The 24,609-nt window shown below is 35.6% G+C and overlaps 2 protein-coding genes across 2 annotated transcripts; one reads left to right on the top strand and one right to left on the bottom strand.

Annotated features, from left to right (window-relative positions):
• The first annotated feature begins 1,143 nt into the window (after positions 1–1,143).
• On the top strand, positions 1,144–19,999 carry LOC128213234 (beta-1,3-N-acetylglucosaminyltransferase radical fringe-like). Its single transcript, XM_052918802.1, has 9 exons — positions 1,144–1,584; positions 4,736–4,787; positions 5,573–5,612; positions 5,874–6,081; positions 8,584–8,669; positions 8,845–8,915; positions 15,804–15,898; positions 17,208–17,290; positions 17,939–19,999. Exons 1-9 carry the CDS (start codon positions 1,186–1,188, stop codon positions 18,003–18,005), a joined length of 1,101 nt encoding a protein of 366 aa, XP_052774762.1. The 5' UTR covers positions 1,144–1,185; the 3' UTR covers positions 18,006–19,999.
• A 1,504-nt stretch (positions 20,000–21,503) lies between these two features.
• On the bottom strand, positions 21,504–22,961 carry LOC128225228 (complement C1q tumor necrosis factor-related protein 3-like). The gene is made up of 3 exons (XM_052935320.1): positions 22,813–22,961; positions 22,170–22,397; positions 21,504–21,987 (listed from the first exon to the last, which is right to left on the bottom strand). Exons 1-3 carry the CDS (start codon positions 22,946–22,948, stop codon positions 21,572–21,574), a joined length of 780 nt encoding a protein of 259 aa, XP_052791280.1. The 5' UTR covers positions 22,949–22,961; the 3' UTR covers positions 21,504–21,571.
• Positions 22,962–24,609: the final 1,648 nt, after the last annotated feature.

The raw sequence follows: 24,609 nt of genomic DNA, 5'->3' as shown, positions 1-24,609 counted from the left end.
ATCCCGCCGCAGTACTAAAAAACTATTACTAGTAATCGTCTTCCGGGAGTGACGTTTAATGGGGGTCCCGTGTGACAGTGGTAAACGCTGGTGCACGTTACAGAACCAGGGTAGCTTAAACCAGGATTACCTTACATCTGTGCACTATGCTCCAAAAAATCTGAAATAATTAACAATTAATCTTATCGGAGCACTCGCCGAATGGGCAAGGCTGAGTGCGAGTATAAATACGCTTACACGCCACCATATAATTCGGCCAATTAGCTCAATCGGTAGAGCGTTGAACTCTGAATCGGACAACCCGGGTTCGATTCCGGGCGGTCCAGGTCACTTCTGTTGTGATTGGTTATGAAATCCTTTCTACGACCATTCGCACTGTACCACTGCCCCTGGCATGTACAGAAGTTGTCAGTTCCTTGCAGAGGTGAAGGCACCTAGTACTGGTTCTGCCCAGGATAGGTGTGCGGTGGTTGAACTGTCACTCTGGGACCCTTCAATGTGCTCTCGCCGGGACCCGGAGTATAAACTACTAACACCATATAATTCGGCTATTGTCTCTGGTGCCCGTGTCATACATCTGAAGAAACTTAAATTGCGTTTAAAATGTATGTTCGTTATACATTTGTGTGTATTGATTTTGAATAAAAATGTCTATCCTTCATAACAATTGATTTCGATATTAATTCATCCATTTCGGTAACTTTTAAAACAAATGTATTGATTGCGGTACTGCTCATTTAGGATTAAGAGTACACCATTAACATAAATAAAACCAAGCTGATAGTGTTCGAACAAAAAAACGGACACATTTCAATAATGAAAGACAAAAAAAAAACGGTTTAATTAGAAGTACAGCAACGGTAGCTACAAACAATCTGTCTTAAAACAAGCAAATATAGCAATGTACAGTATGTTAAACACCCATTTGTGTGAATACTTCTTTGTTGGTCTGTGTTACTGTATAATGAAGAGAATATTCACAGGTAGAAGTAAAATCGATAATTTATTTCTATTTTGCATGAAGAGGGTTTAATCATCTCCACTTTTCGGGGTTTTGAAAAAAAAATGTTATGTGTGATGAATGCCGTTTTGACTAGATTAAATGTGTAACCTTCGACCCCATTGTTTACGGAAGCGTGGAAAGATGATCAACAAGTTGTAGTAGTATTAACGTCAATATTATTAATGTATTTCTGCTATATCAGCAGAATGCATAACTATTGCAAGAAGAGGAGAAAACTGAGCGTACTGATAACAAGCATTATAATTGTCCTTATTGTATTTATAAGCTCAGTGATTCGATATGATCAAGAAAAAGATGAGTTGTTGAAGTTTCAAGATGGCCGCCTGCAACAAATGTTCACATCAAGTGTACAAGTTAAAACTGCAGAAAACAAATCAAGTCGTTATCAAAGCAATTTGAGGTCCATTAAGAACAGTATATCAAACATAAGTCCTAATCGTGTAGATCTGACTGGTGCAAACTTGTCACATATATTTATCAGTGTGAAAACAACTTCTCAGAATCACCAGAGGAGGCTCCAGTTACTTTTAAACACCTGGATCATGTATGCAAAAACACAGGTAATCTTAAATTAAAACTATTTAATGATGCTACCTCAAAAGTAAACAAGAAACAAATAGTTAAGTCTGTACAGTTGACAAAAGTCAAATAGGATGGTTGGGAATTTTTTGCCAGTAGAAGATCTTGAATGGCAGAACTAGCAGGGGTGGGGGACAAGGGTCACGGACAAAACGGACCATGGACATTACAGACCAGACATAACGGACCATGGACATTACAGACCAGACAAAATAGACCATGGACATTACAGACCAGACAAAACGGACCATGGACATTACAGACCAGACATAACAGACCATGGACATTAAAGACCAGACATAACGGACCATGGACATTACAGACCAGACAAAACGGACCATGGACATTACAGACCAGACATAACGGACCATGGACATTACAGACCAGACATAACGGACCATGGACATTACAGACCAGACATAACGGACCAGATTTGGGGACATTACGGACCACATTTCGGGAAATTGCGGACCATGATATACCATATTATACTCACATATTAACTTTATAACATACCATATTTGCGGCTACAATTACAAAAAATTAATACTGATTAAATGCAACCAAAATTACCAGTTTTAAAGTGACACTCTTATTCAAAATAAATACAGACACATGCATAAAAAACATCAATTTTGAGTGATAAACCTTTAACTGCTTACTAAATAATGCATACGAAAAATATCAATTACTGATATAAAGATTGTACATGTGCATTTAATAGCCCTAAGCCCAAAAACATTAAATGATTGGTGAATGCTTAAAGATTTACTGCGGTCTTCTATAGTCTCATTAGGTAGAAATACTGTGTTTGAAGCTCATTTCTTTCAAATTAAACTCTATATCCTTTAATCATGACATTTATTCATCCTTTTGGGAATATTTAAAGAATAATATTTTTTGTGGTGAATCTTATCCGGGAGTTAAGGGTGCATCTTTAAACATCAGTTTGCAACAAACAATCATCATTCTTAAAATACAATACATTTATTTATTTCAGCTTTAAACTTACAAAGTTTATAGCAGTGAATGATTCCACGAACCTAGATAGTACCAAGCTTGAATTCACTTGCACCATGGACATAATTATTTTACATATTATTTTATTCAAAATAAATTAACTATAGACTTATTTACTGTAGGTGGACATTTGTCTTTTATACCTTATGGAATTTCACAGGTAGTTAACAATGGTCACATTATAAACATTTGGTCTACCGTAAATGACTGGGTATTAGACGCACTTTTTTCCCTCAGATTTTGATGCAAAAAAATGCCTGCGTATAATACCCAGTAACAATTTTTTGAACTTTTTTTCTGATGTCAATTTCAAGCCGAGAGTTTGTTTAGATTTATGTAGAAAGGGATGTTACTCGCGTCATATTGATCGAGTATATACGGGTTAAAACGGCAGTTGAAGATCGGGATACGGTATATCGTAAGACGTTTATAATTTCAACAAAAATATTTTATATTTGGACACCCATAATTATTTCCCAAAATAATTTATTTTGCGTACCTAATTTTCGGACACCCAAAGGACATCAATCATAACTTTCATAGTTACCAAGTTTCACAGACGAAGAATATTGATTTTTATCTTTACACTGCCTGGCTAGATTACCTAACCGTATACACCACTGTGACAATTTAATTAGTTACTACCCATCCTAAACGATTTATTGCCTGTTGAAAAGGAAGTGTGATATATTTATTTGAGGATTAAACAAACAACAGGGGCAATCAAGGGATTAAGAAAACATCGACATGGCATGTTTGTAAAACGATCTGCCAATAAGCTTTCAAACTTGTACCACACTTATAGACTATATGAAGCAATAATCGTACAGTTATACATTAATCCTGCATAGCAATGTCCATGCTCTCCACGAGATCCTCGTGGGCATAACTGTAAGTTATGTGACGTCACACAGTGTGACTCTTTGATCTGAAGCCGATAGAATCTGTTTATTCAGTTCAGTGCATGTATAAAATGGTGTTTTAATTAACTTCATTAAGGATTTACACTTATAGGCGTAATAAATAAGTTTATGACCATTGATTACTACGGATAAATTAATAAGTGGTAAAAAGCAAACATGAAGAAAAAAGGCAGGTTAAACAAACATGTAAATAAAATGTAAAAATGATAATTTTCTATGTATTCGGAGAGCGAAAAAAATAATTTATGGTGTCCGAACTCTTGTGAATTACGGTATTCAATATTATTTTGAATAATAAATTGAATTAAACAATAATCAAACTTACATATAAAAAAGCAAAGTTGGGCACTGTCAAAATATTTTTTGCTTAACATAACTTTTCATTCTCGACAGTATGGTTTTAAAGATAACCATCGCCATTTTCACGAAAAATATTTTTTTGTCACTGTCAACAAACATGGTGGCTGAAAATGCCGGACGATTTTGACATTTTTTCTATGCGTCTTTTAACCAAAAACATAGATTAAAAGTTTTTTTCTCGGATTTTTCACAGATTTTTTTCCCTGCGTCTAATACCCCCTATCGTCTTATACCCAGTCATTTACAGTAATTGAATTTCACATGATTTTTTCACAGTTAGTTGGAAGTCAATTGGCAGATGTCATATCCAAATGAGCCCTCGTATACAAGTATTTATTTTAGTAAGAATGAAGATGATGGGGTGAATAAATTAAAAAAAACTAATGTTGATTACATTATAGATTTACCGTTTTGACAACTTTTTATATTAATTTTATTGTCTTGGGACCAGCAAATTTTTGCGTAAATATAAGCAAACCAGTGATATAAGGCTGCTGACAAAAGATCAGATTGCAGATTTTCATAATTCCTTTAAAAAAATAATGTATTATGGCTATAAGCATTTCTATCAGTTGAATCTGTGAGAGTGCAAGTTTAAAACGCTGATATATATAGTTGATACTTTTTTTCTTAATTAGTATGTCCACTTTATAAGTTTTTCAAAATTTTATATAAAAGCATTCTTTAATATAGGGTTAAAAAGCATCAACAAATGTTCATGTCACTGTGTCATTTCAATACCTGATCTTGTACACATAGATATTTGTTTCGTATCAATAATTGTTCAACCAGTTTTATTGTGTTATGCATCTTTGCTTTTGATTTTCAGACCTACATATTCACAGATAATTTTGACAACAGTCTTGATGAAAGCTTCCCAGGTATGACACTTCACTTTATCTATAACAGTATAAACTTTAGATTTTAGCATCATTATATTTAATGTTAAATTGCTTATATGAATGCATCATTCATAAATTATTAACTTAAAAAAAAAGCTGAAATACAATGAATACTAGTTTGTGTGTTTCCTAAATTGGAGTTGAAATATTGCCACATTCCCAACGCTAAAACATATTCTTTTTTACCCAAATGTTAATATAAAATTCCCAATTTTATGTTTGGATATTAATTCAATGAACAATTACACCCACTTAACAATTTTGAATGGAAGAGGTGGTATATTTTTAAAGAAGACAAACTTTATCACATTATTCTTTTCTTTTCTGACTGTTTTTTTTTCTCCCTTAAGTGGTGAGATGGAAACACACTGAACACCCCAAAAATGTCCATGCTTCATTTGTACATGAAATGTTTATCTTATAACATTTGTTCCATTTAAATGTCATTGTTGTCACATCATCCTGCAGTCTCAATATCATTATTCATAATTTATTATATGTTATGATCACAAAGATTAATATTGTATTATATATCAATCATGATTTTTCCAGCCATTTCGAAAAATGTTGGACATTTTAATGTTATTATTTAGTTTTCATAAACTATATAAATAAAGAAATAAGAAGTGGCAAGTTGTTGTGCTTGACTCATGACATGGTTGGTGTTCCGTGGAATTTTCCAGCATGGTCATATTTACTGAAAAGCCTGTCCGTTACAAAGTAAAGGAGTCTTTATTTAGTTAATGAAAAATATTGTATTTCAGGGCATTTGATCAACACAAACTGCTCAAATGACCATAACAGGTAAGGCTGAATTGTAACAGATTTGTTAATTTCTATTCACATGGGATTCAGAGTAAATCAGAAACATTAAAATGTCAAAGATCTAGTGACTAGTGGGTCAATAGCTATTCATAGCTAATGTTTTCTCTGTTATGTCATACCGACTGAAAATAAAATTTGATTTGTCATTCACTATAAAGGTACCAGCAGATTACATAATATTCTAGAATTAATTTGAGTTGGATGTGAAACATTATGTTGTCATTTTGTATTATTTTGTAGGAGATCTCTTATATGTAAAATGGGGTATGAATTTGATCACTTCATCCTGTCTGGCCATCGATGGTGGTGCCACGTGGATGACGACACATACGTAAACGTTGTGGAGCTGGTAAAGCTGCTGGGGACATACAAGCACACGGAGGACTGGTACCTCGGTCGACCTAGCCTTGACCATCCTATTGAGGTGATAGACCATCTTCACCGAGGTGTAAGTACATGTGACAGTGCATCTCATGACAGTTAATACATATGCAATGGTCTTATTTCATAAGTACTCCCTCATGTCCGATAAGCACTCCCTTATGGCGGGAGTCAGGGTTTTAAATGTATGTAAGCAGCAACAAATATGACAGCCTGCATTCCATTATAGTTTTGATGCTTTTGCAAAACTGTTTTCTTGACATTGGCTGTCTGCTCTCCTTTTTATACAGTAAATGATTAACTGTCAAATACTGCTGTGGTCAAATTTAGCTCAAACGTACAAGCCCAGTAGACTGATAAAATGCTTGCTAGACTTTCTCCATTTCTGGATGATACATATCAGAGCTTATTGACAAGTTTTAAATGGGAACACTTGTGTAAGAATTCAGGTTGTTCATTAATTTTAAAAGTCAAATTTCAATGACTCAATGCTGGTTCTACATTAAGCAAACAATCTTTCTTTGATTGTCATGTTCATGGTGTCAAAGTCAGATAAAAAGATAAAATGATTGATTCATAGATTAATTCATAGATTAATACAATATAAATCATTTCATAAATCAGTTTTGATTATCATTGTAATTTAAAGTCAATTGAGAAGGTCAACATGGGCAATCACTAACAGTAGTTCTAGTGATTTTGTCATGATCAAATATTGGAATGTACATTTAAAGATAAAAAATGTTTGATTAATCGAATATGTATCATGGATATTACGAAAATAATGAAATAAACTACTGACTTATTTGTTGTTGTTAAATAGTGAAGCCAAAATGTAAAGAGTTTTGTGTACAGTCACAAAAGTAATCAATTATTAATGGGTCAGTTTTCAGTCTCCAATATTCTATAGAAAAATTTGGAACAATTCCCATCACTAGTATTAAAATATAATGATAGAAATGAAACATACATTTTTGAAAGGTGTGCAACACTGTACATTATCCATACTTCTCCGGACTTATATCTGTATTTTGTAAATGGTTTTAATCATCATCAATGCTTTCTGATCCACCAAGGAATAGTTAACCATTAGTATACAGTGGCCAATTGTATAAAACTGATTCAGTTTTTGATTTGATCACAGTTATCCAAATTGTTTATTGATTGTTCAATATTCACCAATAATAACTACTTACAAAAAGAGAGCCTCAGCCAATGGTAGAAAACCAGTTTATTCCTTTTGTTTTGTGTTGTTAAAGATCGTCAAAATATTGATTGATAGGTAATTTTTTATCCAATGATGACTGTTGACCAATCAAATTGCTTGCATGTGCAAACTAACCAAAAGATAGCATTGGGATAAGTTTGCACAAAGTTTTATACAATTGGCTGCTGGTAGCTGTAAGCTTCTAAAAACATATTTAGTCTTTAGTAGTTTATGAAAGATTGGCTGAGAAAAAGATAATGTGTGATGCTTTATTTCCAGTATGTAAAATGCTTGCATCAATAGTTATATGATATTACATGTATATGTTCTTTGTATCATGTTTTTGCAACATGAGTTTTGATGCATTAACTTGGAAACTTGGGAACAGACTTTTATACCTGACTTGAAGTCAAATTCTTTATTTAAAATGGAAAATAGGAACAAGACATCTGCCACTTCTTGAAACTTTATCTCTTCCTATTGTACCAGTTACTGGGAGCCTGCGTGATGTACTCTATATGTGTGTTTGGTATGTGTGCGGTGACATAATTAATTTCTTGTAACCATGCTCCCATCTTTTTAATAGCTTTGTTCAACATATGGATGTGGTAAATTTGATTGTTTTATTGTGAGATGTTTAATCTGTTTGTTTTCTTTTTTGTTCTTTAATGTAAATTTTCAACATTTGACATTTATTTGACATGTGTTTATTTCGGTGTTTACTTAAAGTGTTTTTTAGTCTGTGTTTTTATTTTTGTGAGCATTGTCAGTCTGCGGTGGAATTGCTTTTTGTTTGTTAGAGTATTATAGATTGTAAAACAAGGCTTTTCAGCAAATATTGGGATGTGGCCTAGCCTTTCATTTTGGGAAACTTAAGGGATTTATACTATAAATTTGGGACAATGTCCAACAAAACCCAACATCTTCAGTGGAAAGGAAGTTTAGTTTGTTAATTATTAACTTTTAAGTTTCTCTTTTGAATTCTGCTATTTGACCATCTTAAATATTTATTAATCTTATTGCATTATCATTGGGCTAAAATACGGGAAATTGTTATTTTTTGCAAGTATTTTAATTTGAAGATGTAAAAGCTCTGTTGAAAAGTGTCACCAGTCTTTGCAATTGCTTTATGTATAGAAATAAGAGTATCTTTTGCATCAAGTATAACATCTATAATAACTAATTGCAATGTTTGTAGTGCTACATAAATACATGTGTATGCATATCAATGAAAACATAACTGAATCTAAACATTTGTTTCTTAGCTAAAGCTGTACATATTTTTTTTTAATGAAAACATCATTTTTGCTGAATGTAACAATTATTTATCTGTAGTAATTTATTATACCTTGTTGTTTTCAGCAAAAGCTGGCATTTTGGTTTGCTACTGGTGGAGCAGGTTTCTGCATTAGTCGGGCCCTGGCTTTGAAAATGGTGCCATATGCAGGGTAAGAATTTAGTGAGCTGGGAGATGATTATGTTCATAAGGTCTCATTTCTTATAATATGGGCTAACTTCTTTAAAACCATTATATCATACTCATTCTGAAGGCAAATTTATCTGATTGATCAACTATCTCCAGTAAAGAAATATAGTTTATATATAGGTATGTTGTACATTCAGTGGTGGTCGCCTACAGCGGGCTGGGGATCAGATCCGGCTGCCAGATGACTGTACCCTTGGATACATCATTAGTAAGTCTTCCTTAACACCTATTGTTAGACGACTGTACTGTCAGATACACCGTCAGTAATGCACCAGTCAGTTGTAACCACGGCCCCCGCAAGTCCGGGGATAGCCGGGGAAATGGGCCGTGTCCTTTCAGGTGGCCCCGCAGTGCCGGGTGAATGCGGTGGTTTTGTCATGCTTTAAATATAGCGGGGAATGAGCCTAACCTAGGGTCCCTGGGGTGCGGGGGCATTTGGCGTGGATTTTACCATCTGTTCGTTCCCGCAGGGTGGGGATTTTAGCCGGGGTTGGCTAGACTGAAAGTCCCCGCTATTCCCCGGACCTGGAGGGGCAGTGGTTTACAAATGACTGGTGCATAAGCCTTTCGTAACATGTATTGATACATGACTAGACTCTCGGACACATCACAATTAAGCTTTCCTAAACACATATTGTTGGAGAACCTTGATGTATACTTTTAATGCTTATAATATGCACTCTTAGACCTGTTTTCATTGCTTTGAGTGTTCCTACTTCATGATGAAATTTCTTCAAATCTGTGGTGTGTACTGGTCACAAAGTAAGACGTTACAAGTATGCATTGTGGTTATTGAAGTTGTACCTCTAATGTAATGCAATGGTAAGCTCTTATAAATGCTTTTGTACTTTGTCTTACGTCACATATAAAAATGGGCGTTGAAAACAGGAAATTAAAAGGAAGTTTCATCCCAATTATGTTTACGTTTATTGCCTTTATAGAACAGCTCAACATAGAGAGACATTTGGCAGTTTTGGGATCCTACATGTATGTCTTTAAAGTCTCCATTTCGCTTAATCCCCGGTCATTGTTTTTTTATGCGATGGTAATGTGTACTTAGTATGTGCGTCCATGCATTCGTGCGTCTGTAAACAATTGCTTGTGAACACGATACAGTCTTCATGATTGTATCTCGATGAAACTTGTACAGTATTTAGATATCCATTAGAGCTCGGTTCCTTTCGAAAACCAGCCAGATCCGCCCATGCATGCCTAGATTATGGGCCTTGATAGTATAAAAAAATGCTATTGTGTAAACAATTGCTTGTGAACACGATACAGTCTTCAGTTTTGATTGTATCTCGATGAAACTTGTACAGTATCTAGATATCCACTAGAGCTCAGTTCCTTTCGAAAACCAGCCAGATCCGCCCATGCATGCCTAGATTATGGGCCTTAAAAGTATAAAAAAAGCTGTGCATCTGTAAACAATTGCTTGTGAACATGATACAGTCTTCAGTTTTAAATGTATCTCGATGAAACTTGTACAGTATTTAGATATCCATTAAAGCTCAGTTCCTTTCGAAAACCAGCCAGATCCGCCCATGCATGCCTAGATTATGGGCCTTGATAGTATAAAAAAATGCTATTGTGTAAACAATTGCTTGTGAACACGATACAGTCTTCAGTTTTGATTGTATCTCGATGAAACTTGAACAGTATCTAGATATCCACTAGAGCTCAGTTCCTTTCGAAAACCAGCCAGATCCGCCCATGCATGCCTAGATTATGGGCCTTAAAAGTATAAAAAAAGCTGTGCCTCTGTAAACAATTGCTTGTGAACATGATACAGTCTTCAGTTTTAAATGTATCTCGATGAAACTTGTACAGTATTTAGATATCCATTAAAGCTCAGTTCCTTTCGAAAACCAGCCAGATCCGCCCATGCATGCCTGGATTATTATCCCCCGCCTATGAAATAGGGAGGGGGATATTGAAATGGTGTTGTCCGTCCATCTTTCCGTCTGTCCGTCCTTCCTTCCGTCCGTCCGTCCTACCGTCACCTGCGTTTTCTCAGTAACTAGCTGGTAGAAATTCATGAAACTTGAAATTAATATGAACCACTATACTGGAATGATGCCCGTCCAAAAAAAAAATTGATTGGTCAATTGTCCTTGGAGTTATTGCCCTTGATTTTTTGAAAAATGCACATTCACAGCCATTTCTCAGTCACTAGCTGGCAGAATTTCATGAAACTTAAAATAAATATGAATTACTATACTGGGATGATGCCTGTTCATTTTTTTTTGGATTGGTCAATTGTACTTGGAGTTATTGCCCTTGATTTTTTGAAAAACTCATTTACAGCCATTTCTCAGTAACTAGTTGGTAGAAATTCTTGAAACTTGAAATAAATATGAACCAACATACTGCGATGATGCCTGTTTATTTATATTTTGGATTGTGTAATTTCTATATGAGTTATTATGCCCCCCTTCGAAGAAGAGGGGTATATTGCTTTGCACAGGCATGTCTGTCGGTCGGTCGGTCTGTCCGTCGGTAGACCAAAGCTTGTCCGAGTGATAACTCAACAATCCCTGGACGTATGGTCATCAAACTTCACATGAAGGTTGGGGCTGACCAGTAGATGACCCCTATTGATTTTGGGGGTCATCGGGTCAAAGGTCAAGGTCACAGTGACCTTTAATGGTAAAATAATTTTAAAGCTTGTCCGAGTGATAACTCAACAATGCCTGCACCCATGGCCCTCAAACTTGACATGGAGGTTGGGCCTGACTTGTAGTTGACCCCTATTGTTTTTAGGGGTCATCAGGCCAAAGGTCAAGGTCACAGTGACCTTGAATGGTAAAAGGTTGTCCGAGTGATTACGTTACAATGCCTGCACCCATGGCCCTCAAACTTGACATGGAGGTTGGGCCTGACCAGTAGTTGACCCCTATTGTTTTTGGGGGTCATCAGGCTAAAGGTCAAGGTCACAGTGACCTTGAATGGTAAAAGGTTGTCCGAGTGATAACGTGACAATGCCTGCACCCATGGCCCTCAAACTTGACTTGGAGGTTGGGCCTGACCAGTAGTTGACCCCTATTGTTTTGGGGGGTCATCAGGCCAAAGGTCAAGGTCACAGTGACCTTGAATGGTAAAAGGTTGTCCGAGTGATAACGTGACAATGCCTGCACCCATGGCCCTCAAACTTGACTTGGAGGTTGGGCCTGACCAGTAGCTGACCCCTATTGTTTTTTGGGCTCAATGGGTCAAAGGTCAAGGTCACAGTGACCTTTAATGGTAAAAGGTTGTTCATGTGATAACTCAACAATGCCTGCACCCATGGCCCTCAAACTTGACTTGGAGGTTGGGTCTGACCAGTAGATGACCCCTATTGTTTTTTAGGCTCAATGGGTCAAAGGTCAAGGTCACAGTGACCTTTAATGGTAAAAGGTTGTTAATGTGATAACTCAACAATGCCTGCACCCATGGCCCTCAAACTTGACTTGGAGGTTGGGCCTGACCAGTAGATGACCCCTATTGTTTTTTAGGCTCAATGGGTCAAAGGTCAAGGTCACAGTGACCTTTAATGGTAAAAGGTTGTTAATGTGATAACTCAACAATGCCTGCACCCATGGCCCTCAAACTTGACTTGGAGGTTGGGCCTGACCAGTAGATGACCCCTATTGTTTTTGGGGGTCATTGGGCCAAAGGTCAAGGACACAGTGACCTTGAATGGTAAAAGGTTGTCCGATTGATAACTCAACAATGCCTGCACCCATGGCCCTCAAATTTGACTTGGAGAATTGGCCTGACCAGGAGATGACCCCTATGGTTTTTGGGGGTCATCTGGCCAAAGGTCAAGGTCACAGTGACCTGGAATGGTAAAAGGTTGTCCGAGTGATAACTCGGCAATGCCTGCACCCATGGCCCTCAAACTTGATTTGGAGATTGAGCCTGGCCAGAAGATTGTCCCTATTAATTTTAGGGGTCATTGGGCCAAAGGTCAAGGTCACAGTGACCTTGAATGATAAAAGGTTGTCCAAGTGATAACTCAACAATGCCTGCACCCATGACCCTCGAACTTGACATGGAGGTTGGGCCTGACCAGTAGATGACCCCTATTGATTTTAGGGGTCAAAGGTCAAGGTCACAGTGACCTTGAAAGCAAACTCGACAATTCTTGGACCTATGGTCATCAAACTTGACATGAAGGTTGGGCCTGCCCAGTAGATTACCCCTATCGACTTTGGGGGTCATCATGCCAAGGTCAATGTCACAGTAACCTTTAACGCAAAAAAGTTAACAAATCTTCCCCCACTGATTTCTCAACAATGCCTGAACCTATGATCATTAAACTTGACATGGAAGTTAAGCCTGACCAGTAGATCACCCTTATTGATTTTAGGATTCATAGAGCCAAAGGTCAAGGTCACAGTGATTTTGAATGGTAAAAGGTTGTCCGAGTGATAACTCAACAATGCCTGAACCCATGGCCTTCAAACTTAACTTGGAGTTGCATCTGACTTGTAGATGACCCCTTATGATTTAAGGGGTCATCAGGTCAAAGGTCAAGGTCACAGTGACCTTGAACGAAAAAAACTTGTCTTGTGATAACTTGACAATGCCTGCACCCATGGCCCTCAAACTTGACATTTAGGTTTCTGGTGACCAGCTGATGACTCTGGATTTTGAGTTCATAGAGTCAAAGGTCATGACGGTCATAACACACTTTATCCTCACACTTTAATGGTCATAATCTTAAAACAGTAACAAATCAGCTGTCATTTCGGTCCATGCATATTTCATTCAATTGTCCATTTAATCCTGACAACATGGCGCTCAGGGGGGGCATAATGTTTGACAAACATCTCTTGTTTGCCCTTGATTTATTAAAAGATCCATGTTTGCAGCCTTTTCTATGCAACTAGCTGGTAGAATTTCATGACACTTGGAATAAATAAGAACCAACATACTGTGATGATGCCTGTCTATTTTTCTTTTGGATATGTCAATTTTCCTTAGAGTTATTGCCCTTGATTTATTAAAAAATCATTGTTTGCAGCCGTTTCTCAGTAACTAGCTGCTAGAATTTAATGAAACTTGAATGTTATATGAACCAACATCCTGCAATGAACTTCTTCGGTGAATTTCTACGGCTACATTTTTATCTCAACTATTGAGTACTATTTTGCAATGATTGATGTTTCGGAGTAAGCAGTTTCGGAAAAGACAGTTTTATTTAATCATCCCTCTGATTTATTTCGTTAAAAAATTTTATCATAAAGTAGTCCAGGTCGATATTTTATAACTTGGCTCGGAAAGGGATAAACCAATGTGCTTATCTTATTCTTTCTGAGATTTTTTTTAACCTTCAAGCATAAACAAGCCATCAAGCACAAACAAGCCATCGTTGGTGGGGGATATCTTTTCACTGAAAATGCTTGTAGGTCTTGAAAGAATAAAAAAATGTTATTTTTAGCTGAGTCTATTTTTAGCCAAATCTACATGAGCAACGTCTATTTTTAGCCAAGTTTACATGTAAAGTCACAATTGCTTGTGAATGTTTGTTCAAATTATGCCCCTGGGGTCATTACTGGCTACGCCCCCGGGTTCACAGGTTTGGTATACTTAATGTGGGAAATGTTACAAACATTTTTGTCTGAAACAGCTATGCAGATCCTTGCTATTTTGAATAAGTCTTAATTTAGTGGTCCACAACCATGGCTGTTCAAATTGGCCCCTTGGGTCAAAACTGGCACTGCCCCGGGGGTCACAAGTTTCCTAGAGACTAATTTAAGAAATATTTTCAAAATCTTCTTGTTTCAAACCACAAGCCCCATACCTTTGATATTTGTTGTGGAGCATCATATGATGACTGTCTAGCAAAACATTTGAATTATAGCCCCTTGGGCAAAAGCTGGCCCCACCCCTTATAACTTAATTTTTAATTTTTAAAGCTACAGCAATGAAATTTTGACCATGTATACAGTTTTACAAGCAAATATTTTTTACCCTCAGATTACCGTAAATGACTGGTTATAAGACGATAGGGGTTATTAGACGCAGGGAAAAAATTCTGTGAAAAGACGGAGAAAAAACTTTTAATCTATGTTTTTGGTTAAAAGACGCATAGAAAATATGTCAAAAACGTCTTGTCAATTTCGGCCACCATGTTTGTTGACAGTGACGAAAAATATTTTTTTCATGAAAATGGCGATGGTTATCTTTAAAACCATATAATCATAATGCAAAATATGTTTCATTTTAATTCGTTTTATGTTAGGAAAGGCACTTAAAAGAACTGATTGTGACCATTTGTTTCTGGATAGCACTGAAAGGTGCCTTTTATGAAAATATGTAAGATTTCTTTTTGACAGTATATCGTAAACGATAACCTGTCGAGAATGATGTTAAGTTATGCATACTGTAAACCTTATATTGTGCGGGTTTGTTCTCAAAATGTCAACACCTACAGAAAAGAATAAAGTTCGCATAAATGTGTGAAAAAACAAGACCATTATCGCATCAATTTGTAGTATTGGTATGTTAAACAGAATAAAAGGTAATGCGAGTTTTTCACACCTTATCATACAACTGACAAGAAATATTTTGACAGTGCCCAACTTTGCTTCTTATATGCAAGTTTAATTATTTCAATTCAATTTATTATTAAAAATAATATTGAATAATTTAAATCGAAAAATATTTAATAGAAAAACATTTTTGTTAAAATTATAAACGTCTTACAATATACCGTATACCGATCTTCAACTGCCGTTGTAACCCGTATATAATCGATCAATATGACGAGAGTAACATCCCTTTCTACATAAATCTAAACAAACTCTCAGCTTGAAATTGACCTCAGAAAAAAAGTTCAAACAGTTGTTACTGGGTATTATACGCAAGCATTTTTTTGCATCGGAATCTGAGGGGAAAAAACGCGTCTAATACCCAGTCATTTACGGTACCTTTATTTGGCACAATTCATGCAACTCATCTTCTTACAACACTTTCTGTCCTCAGATGTTGAACGTGCAGCTTTTTAGCTAACCCAAACAAAAAGTGAACTATACATTTGTTGCCTATTACTCATATGTACATGCTCTGTATTGAAAATGACCAAGAAAATATCCTTTTCTCCATCCAGACAGCGTATTGCACCGTGAGTTGACTGTGATAGACCGGTTCCATTCCCACCTGGAGCCCCTGGGGAGGATCAGTCCCCCAGATATCAGATCTCAGGTATGTCCCACTCATACAGGTATTCACTTTGAGCAATACTGGTACATTGCAAATGGCAATAGTTTAGCATACTTAGTAGTATTCGAAAGCAGCATAATATGGAAAGCTATTAATTTAATACAGATACATGTAAGACACATGACTGGGATGAATACAGAAATTTGATATCTTCAACTATCATGGTTTTTATTAGCTCGACTATTCGAAGAATAAGGAGAGCTATACTACTCACCCAAGCGTCATTTATTGCATTGGAACTTTGGATATGTATTCCCAACTATCTATCCTACTAAATTAATGAAGTTAGATAACACTTATTTGAATTTAATGCAAAAAATTGGCTATTATTATTTGACTTCGAAATTCTGGTTAAGGTTTTGCATGTAAGAACACAAAGGTTAATATCTCAGCAACTATTTGATGTATTGCATTGAGACTTTATACAATGGTACTCAACCATACAATCTACTGAAATGACCAGGTAAGATAACTCTAGTTTGCATTAAATTCAAATAATGGCCCTTTTTTATTTGACATAGAAATTATGGTTGAGGTTTTGCATGTAACCACTTTTAAGTCAATACCTAAGGGAATACATCATGTATTACATTGTAACTTTATACACAGGCTCCCAACCTTTCAACTTTCGTAATTAATCAATCAAGTAAGATAACTCTATCTTGCATATTTTATAATTGTTGCCCCTTTTTTATGTGACTTAAACACTCTGGTTATGGTTTTGCATGTTAGCACAACCACCCAACTTACTTGAATAACCATGTTAGATAACTGTATGTTGCAAATAATGGCCCTTTATTATTAGACTTTTATATTTGGGTTAAAAATTTGCATGTAACCACATTTATGTCAATATCTCAGCAAATACATCATGTACTGCATTGAAATCTATTTTTACAGTGATCCATGTGTCGCCAAACCTTTTCAATCCTTACACTGAAAGGCGGCGGAATAGTCGAGCATGCTGTCTCTGTGACAGCTCTTGTTTTTCAAATGATTATATATTTTATTAGCTTATTAGATTTATTGAAGAAGGAGGTATTGTCATAACCTGGTTTTGTCCACATTGGCATTGTACAAACAAAACTTGAAACTTCAGTTTTTAAGTAAAATATTGGTATGAAACTTTGGCTTCAATACTTGAGTTTCACCCCCTTTTCAACTGATAAAACAGACTGGCTTTCACTTTGTGGCACTCTTGCTTATATTACATTTTGACTACCAGTAAAATGGTTTTTGTCATGTATTTTTAACCCTGTAAGTAGACAATGATGCCTTTTATCATTTGCAGATAACATTCAGCTATAATCGGAGAAAAAACAGGATCAACATTGTCAACGTCCCAGGATTTTCGGAGGACATTGATCCCACCAGGTAACTGTTGTCATCTTTTTGGCTCATAAAGGCATTTTAAGACTTTATTTAAAACTGATATATTTCAGGTTTTTCCAGTAAATTAAAAAATCTAACCATCCTACCTTATTCTTAGGGCATGAAACCAGAAGCAAACATATTATGTTTTATGCTTTATTGCATTATATCATTAGTATTTTCAAAATACCAACCATGAATTTCATTAAGTCGGCCTAAGGCAACAGTTCAGATGTCTTTCCGTCCAACTCAGAGAACAGTTTTGACTGTTTCACAAATACACATGAAATGACTGTTTTATTACATGATCAAAAGTTTATCATAAAACAAAATAGGAAATAGCTACTTTATTACTTGATCAAAATTTACTTGAATAAGGTGTTTAAAACATTTGGAAGACTATGACGATTGCATGTTTAATTTATTATTATATCTTATTATCTTTTTTTTAAGGCGAACAAATCAATGTAATGTCATAAGGCAAGTTGGCATTATGAGTGTCTTTTTACACGTAATCAAAACTGTTTAAGATAAAAACTAAAAACATCTGCTGCAAGTGACAAGTGTACAACAAGGTTGTATTTATTTTTAAGTTTTACCCCTGTTTAAAGAAAATTCTATTATGGACTTATGTGTTTGTGTTTGTTGTAGGTTCTGGTCAATACATTGTCACCTGTACCCTCTCAGCAACGAGTGCCTCTCCCATCCTGACAGATGACACGCCGTGAACACGCACACCCTTTGCTGTCCTCACACTGTGATTAATGTTTATATTCACTGGTCATTATAAGCCTACCTGTTTTTCCTAGAATACAACTTAGTTATATTCACTGGGTATATTAGCCAATCTGTTTTTCCTAGAATACAACTTAGTTACTAGTCATAGCCTTTGTGTGATAGTCATTGTGGTTGTTGGCATAAAGCCAATACTGATATATTGGCTGAAACATTAAATTGTCATGATAGTACACTGACAATGCACAAAAGTTAAGCAGATGTAATCACTGGCTCAAACTATATTTTTTGCAACAACCTGCAATCAGCCTAGAGAAACAGGCCTTTTCTCATTATAATTTGCCCATGCAGAAACTGCTTGTTTTAAGCTTGTCTGTTGTTTTTTAAGCCGTGGTGTTTGTTGTTTTATTTGTAAAAATGTAAAAAAAAAATAACCTTTGCAACAACTTAAAAAATAAAATGAGATGTTCAATTGAAACTTGGACCACATGTTGTCAGAGACAATAGGCACATGTATAGCAATGCCCATAACTCGGGCTTTCATAAATGTCAAGTTAAGCCCCTTGTTTGATTTAGAAAAACAATCCAGACAAGCGTTGACATTCTGGTTATGGTGCTTTTCTTTAGCATTTCATGGAATGCGACATGCTGACTAGACTTCAGGTTGTGATTGTTTTTTAATGCCATTATATTTTAAAAGTTGTGAATTGTTTCATCACTGTGAAGTTGAAATTAGAACAAATAAGCCAATTATATTGTTTTTAAATTCTACTAGATTTATTTTATACTAATCATTTATATTGCCTCTTTTTATCTCTTGTCGGGTTGTGATTTTACATGACCATGTGAAAATCACAAAATAAGAAAGTGCACAAGTTCAAATAGTATGCATAATGTTAAGTTTCAAACTTAATGTGCAAACTTCTTGCAGAAAAGGCTCAAATATATTTATAAAATAAAACAAGGAAGCAAAGTATCTTTGTAAGTGGGTCAACTTTCACTGATATTAAATCTTAGATGAAAAGGCAATTTGTTGACCTACATGTATGTTTGAAAGTTTGGAAAACTGTTTGTTTTGTTTCTAGCTCTATGTTAAAGAAACTGTTTAATAATTTACAGGTTTAATTTTTTTTTGTGCAAATCTCTGGTGCTATTGTTCTTATAATGTTTTTCCTAAACACTATTTTAAATTCTTAAAACTAATTATTATAATTATATGTCCACCTTAAGCAGGTGTTGAAACATATTGTATACAATTAATAAAAAAAAACATTGCAGTGTTGTAGTACCTTGATAATGGTAACATTCAAATGAATGACCAAATTGGCTGCAAGAATGTCATTTTAACTTGATGGTACTGAAATTGTTATATAATTTATAGGGCAGTGTACTGTGTATTATATGTTTCTGTTGAACGACTTGTTTTCACTTAATGCAATCTGGCTTTAATTATGGGTCTATGAGTATTGACATGATAACATTAAAAATGTTGGGCGGTTATTCATAACGCTTCTTAAGTCTTTTTTAACTTAAGTCACTTTCTTAATTTAAGTATCAGGCTTATTTGTCATATGATACAAAGTCTTAATAAGTCCTGGAATACTTTTATATTCAAAACACTAATGCATTTCTTTAATTTTGACTATGAAATATTAATTAAATCAATTTAAGTTTGGAAATACCTTAAGATGCTTTTTGAATATGGCCCTAACTTATAGTATACATGCATTGATGCCTTTTCATGAAGGGGACACAAGGTAATGCCTAATAATTAACTCCCATTGCTAATTTCTATGTTCTGAATTAGGATGAACATTTATACATATTCTATTTTTGTATTTTAATTGTACCTTTATGCATTTATCCTGGACCAACTATTGATTCTTTTATTAATGTGTTCTAAATTTTATATACATGTTGATTATACACAATATTTTATTTTGTTATGAAATGTTTTAATAAAGAATTTGAAATACAGTATAACTTTCTTTTTACTTTAATTAGCCAGAATTTTCATAGATAAATTACGGGTTATAGAATGGCGAAAAATCCGTGCGGGCGGGCAGGCGTAAACAATTCTACGTTAAGTTTTTGTTTTATGTAATAAACTCAAGTTATGGCATGTTATCTTGAATATATATGAATATGGATTATCTCGGGTCAAAAACTAGGTCACTAGGTCAAATCTTTAGAAGATATATTTCACGGTAATAAATTCAACAATTTTTATCAAATCTTGATGAAACATGGTCAGAATGATTGTCTGCATTATATCTTGCATATTTTTTAATATGGCTCAAGTCAGGTCAAAATCTAGGTCACTAGGTCTTAGGAAAAATATTTCATAAATTCAACTTCTTTTTCATATCTGATGAAACTTGGTCAGAATATTTGTCTGCATAATATCATGCTTATTTTTTATATAGGTCATCCTGGGTCAAAATCTAGGTCACTAGGTCAAATCTTTCCACGTCTTAAATTCAACAATTTTTGCCAAATATTTTATGAAACTTGGGACAGAATAATTGTCGGCATAATATCTTGAAAGTTCTTTAATATGGGTCATCCCTGGTCAAAATCTAGGTCACAAGGTCAAATCTTATGAGAAAAAATTCCACGGTCATAAAAATTCATTAATTTTTGTCAAATCTTTATGAAACGTGGTCAGAATATTTGTCTACATGTTGTCTTAAACATTTGTAAATATGGGTCAACTCAGATAAAAAAAAACTAGGTCACTAGGTCAAATTTTTTCCCGATGTCATATTTTTTTCATATGCTTACCAAACCTATCAATATCAGTCAACAACTAAATTCAATTTCTATTTTATAAACACACATCCCAGTCATAAATTTCATATTTACCCATATTTTTTCAAAAGTTTAAATATTAATTTACTTTATAAATATTTGTGTACATGAAATCTTAGATGATAAAGTGTGTCATCTAGGGTCAAAAACTCTCTTGGACAGATCTTATTGGAAAAGCTGATGTATTTAAAAGTTGTTCATTTTTCCTCACACGAATGGAAATTTCTGTTGATCAGGTTATTTGTATGAACGATATCTCTGATAAGTATAAATATGGGTCTTTTTGGTTAAAACTACTTGGTCACTAGCTCAAATCCTAGGTTTGCAAAATTGCATCGACAAATAAAAAATCCGGCGTTGCCGCATTGGCGTCTTGTTAAATATTAAAGTGGAGAACTCATTACTACATATGTTGATTCTGTATTAAAACACATATTTCCTCAATTAAGTCATTTTCATAATTCAAGTTTGTCACATGCTATATCTTATTTTCTTGATCATATCATGACTTATTTTTTTTTAAAAACAGCAACACTTTTTGATATGTCTTAATTTGACTTTTCCTTTTAAGCAATCGACTCAAGTTAGGAAACTACTCAAGAGGTTTTATAAATACCAGTCCATGACATTATTCCTGCATCTAGGTTTAAGCAAAACCATAAAAACGAGGCAGGCAAATTCTGGTTTTACTACAAGAAACGTGACATAACTTTTATTCATTTTGGTTGAATCAGCTTCTTAAAACTCCCAGAGCAGAAATCCGGAGAATGAACTCGTTAATGAGCCCTTAAATGTCTCGTTGTCCAAGTCTATGTTTCTAACAAACACATCCTCGCCAGCATTGACATTCAACAAGAATGACTGAGTAGATTGTTCCCATGTCGTATGCTCACAGTGAAGTCTCGCGACCACGTTCCCGTTGTGCACGATATCTACGTGCGTCGGTTGGGGCTGGTTAGGATGGAGCAAAGTGACAGAGAAAAAATACGTGCCGCTTACGGGTGCAGTAAATAACCCGTGTGTTGAATGGTAACCATTTCCCTCGTTAACGTTGACCTTCTCAAATGTGATGAACTCATTTTTATTAATATTGTTTTGATCAGCTTGTTTGAATGCAGAGAAAGCAACTGGTGTCTCCGGAAGCAATCTTCGAACTGCAAGAGAAGTACATTGTCTCTCTATATATATATCAGTGACATCATTGTAGCATTGATAATGTGCCCTACAATGAGCCCAAAACGTTAATGATTGGTATAGGCGTAAGCGGTCGGCCATGGGTCATTTGTCAATATGGCGTCATCAATAACTGTGTAACAGATTTATATAAGCTTCATACCTTTCCCCGACGCAGAACGGCCGGAAATGCCGGCGTCCCCCTTCTTTATTTCCTCCGTTTCCTTTTTGTCGTGGTCGGAGGCGGCAACGTTTCCGCCCGCTTTTCCCTGTTGTTGCCCATTAAGAGAAGCCTCGAGCTCCGCAATCCTCGCCTCCTGCTGAGCAACTGTGGCCCGCAGTCCGTCCATCTCAACAGTCTGACCCTTAAGTCGCCCGAGCAATGAATGCTCTAGAAGGTAGAAAATGTGTCGATCGATTGAACAGCAAAATATACATTTGGATAGAAAGTAGAACCAAAGACAAAACTGTGGAAACTATTTAGAAAAAGTACAAAACTGTGGAAACTATTTATAAAAAGGAGAGTTAAGCTATATATCCTCAAACCTCAATTAATCTATATATATAATTAAAGCCTTTGCTTTATGTACTTATATACAATAAATATTCTTTATACCAAGAAAGTGGTGAAATGACAGAGCTCTGAATGAGTTACTTAGTTCTTAATTATAAACAATGTGTGATATTGCCGTGCAATGCATTCAGACATTGACAGTATCCAAAAAAAAAGCTATAAGGGTTAGCTAAAACCATTCTATGATATAAAAATGCAAAAAAGTGAGTACTTGCATCCATTGAAAACTTACCAATATTTTTGTACTGTATCGAAGCCTCAGCCTCACGTCGTTCAATTTCTTCAAACCTTTTTAGAATATCTGCGTCATTCAATCCTAGCGTTAGGCCGCTGCATAACACAATAAATAGAGAAATATGTAACAGCATAATTGGCTTGGAAAGGCTAAAAACAAATGAGTCAAGTTGTGACGGCAGGACATGGTTATCAGTACTCTTGCTTATCTTTCAGGACTAGTATCGTGTGCAAGATCAACTAGCACAGTCACATCCGTATATAGTGTTTGCCTTTCACGCCAAGTATGCATCATGGAGCATTGTATATATGTATATGAAACGTAATATGTTACAATTTGGTACTGTCAGATACATCATTATTACGCTTTCCATAACATGTATTGTTAGACGACTGTACTGTCAGATACATCATCATTACCGTCTTTCCATAACACGTATTGTTAGACGACTGTTCTGTCGGATACATCATCAGTACGCTTTCCATAACACGTATTGTTAGACGACTGTACTGTCAGATATATCATCAGTACGCTTTCCACAACACGTATTGTTAGACGACTGTACTGTCGGATACATCAACAGTACGCTTTCCATAACACGTATTGTTAGACGACTGTACTGTCGGATATATCATCAGTATGCTTTCCACAACACGTATTGTTAGACGACTGTACTGTCGGATACATCATCAGTACGCTTTCCACAACACGTATTGTTAGACGACTGTATACTGTCGGATACATCATCAGTACGCTTTCCATAACACGTATTGTTAGACGACTGTACTGTCGGATATATCATCAGTATGCTTTCCACAACACGTATTGTTAGACGACTGTACTGTCGGATACATCATCAGTACGCTTTCCATAACACGTATTGTTAGACGACTGTATACTGTCGGATACATCATCAGTACGCTTTCCATAACACGTATTGTTAGACGACTGTACTGTCGGATATATCATCAGTATGCTTTCCACAACACGTATTGTTAGACGACTGTACTGTCGGATACATCATCAGTATGCTTTCCACAACACGTATTGTTAGAGGACTGTATACTGTCGGATACATCATCAGTACGCTTTCCATAACACGTATTGTTAGACGACTGTACTGTCAGATATATCATCAGTATGCTTTCCATAACACGTATTGTTAGACGACTGTACTGTCGGATACATCATCAGTATGCTTTCCACAACACGTATTGTTAGAGGACTGTATACTGTCGGATACATCATCAGTACGCTTTCCATAACACGTATTGTTAGACGACTGTATACTGTCGGATACATCATCAGTACGCTTTCCATAACACGTATTGTTAGACGACTGTACTGTCAGATATATCATCAGTACGCTTTCCACAACACGTATTGTTAGACGACTGTACTGTCGGATACATCAACATTACCGTCTGTCCATAACACGTATTGTTAGACGACTGTACTGTCAGATACATCATCAGTACACTTTTCATAACACGTTTTGTTAGACGACTGTACTGTCAGATACATCAACATTACCGTCTGTCCATAACACGTTTTGTTAGACGACTGTATACTGTCGGATACATCATCAGTACGCTTTCCATAACACGTATTGTTAGACGACTGTACTGTCAGATACATCATCATTACCGTCTTTCCATAACACGTATTGAAAGACGACTGTACTGCCAGATACATCATCATTACCGTCTTTCCATAACACGTATTGTAAGACGACTGTACTGCCAGATACACCATCAGTACGCTTTCCATAACACGTATTGTTAGACGACTGTA

This window comes from Mya arenaria, chromosome 2 (genome assembly GCF_026914265.1).
Source record: "Mya arenaria isolate MELC-2E11 chromosome 2, ASM2691426v1".
Lineage (NCBI taxonomy): Eukaryota > Metazoa > Mollusca > Bivalvia > Myida > Myidae > Mya > Mya arenaria.
Note: the sequence above shows the minus strand (reverse complement) of the source record. Positions and strands in the feature narration are given on the sequence as shown.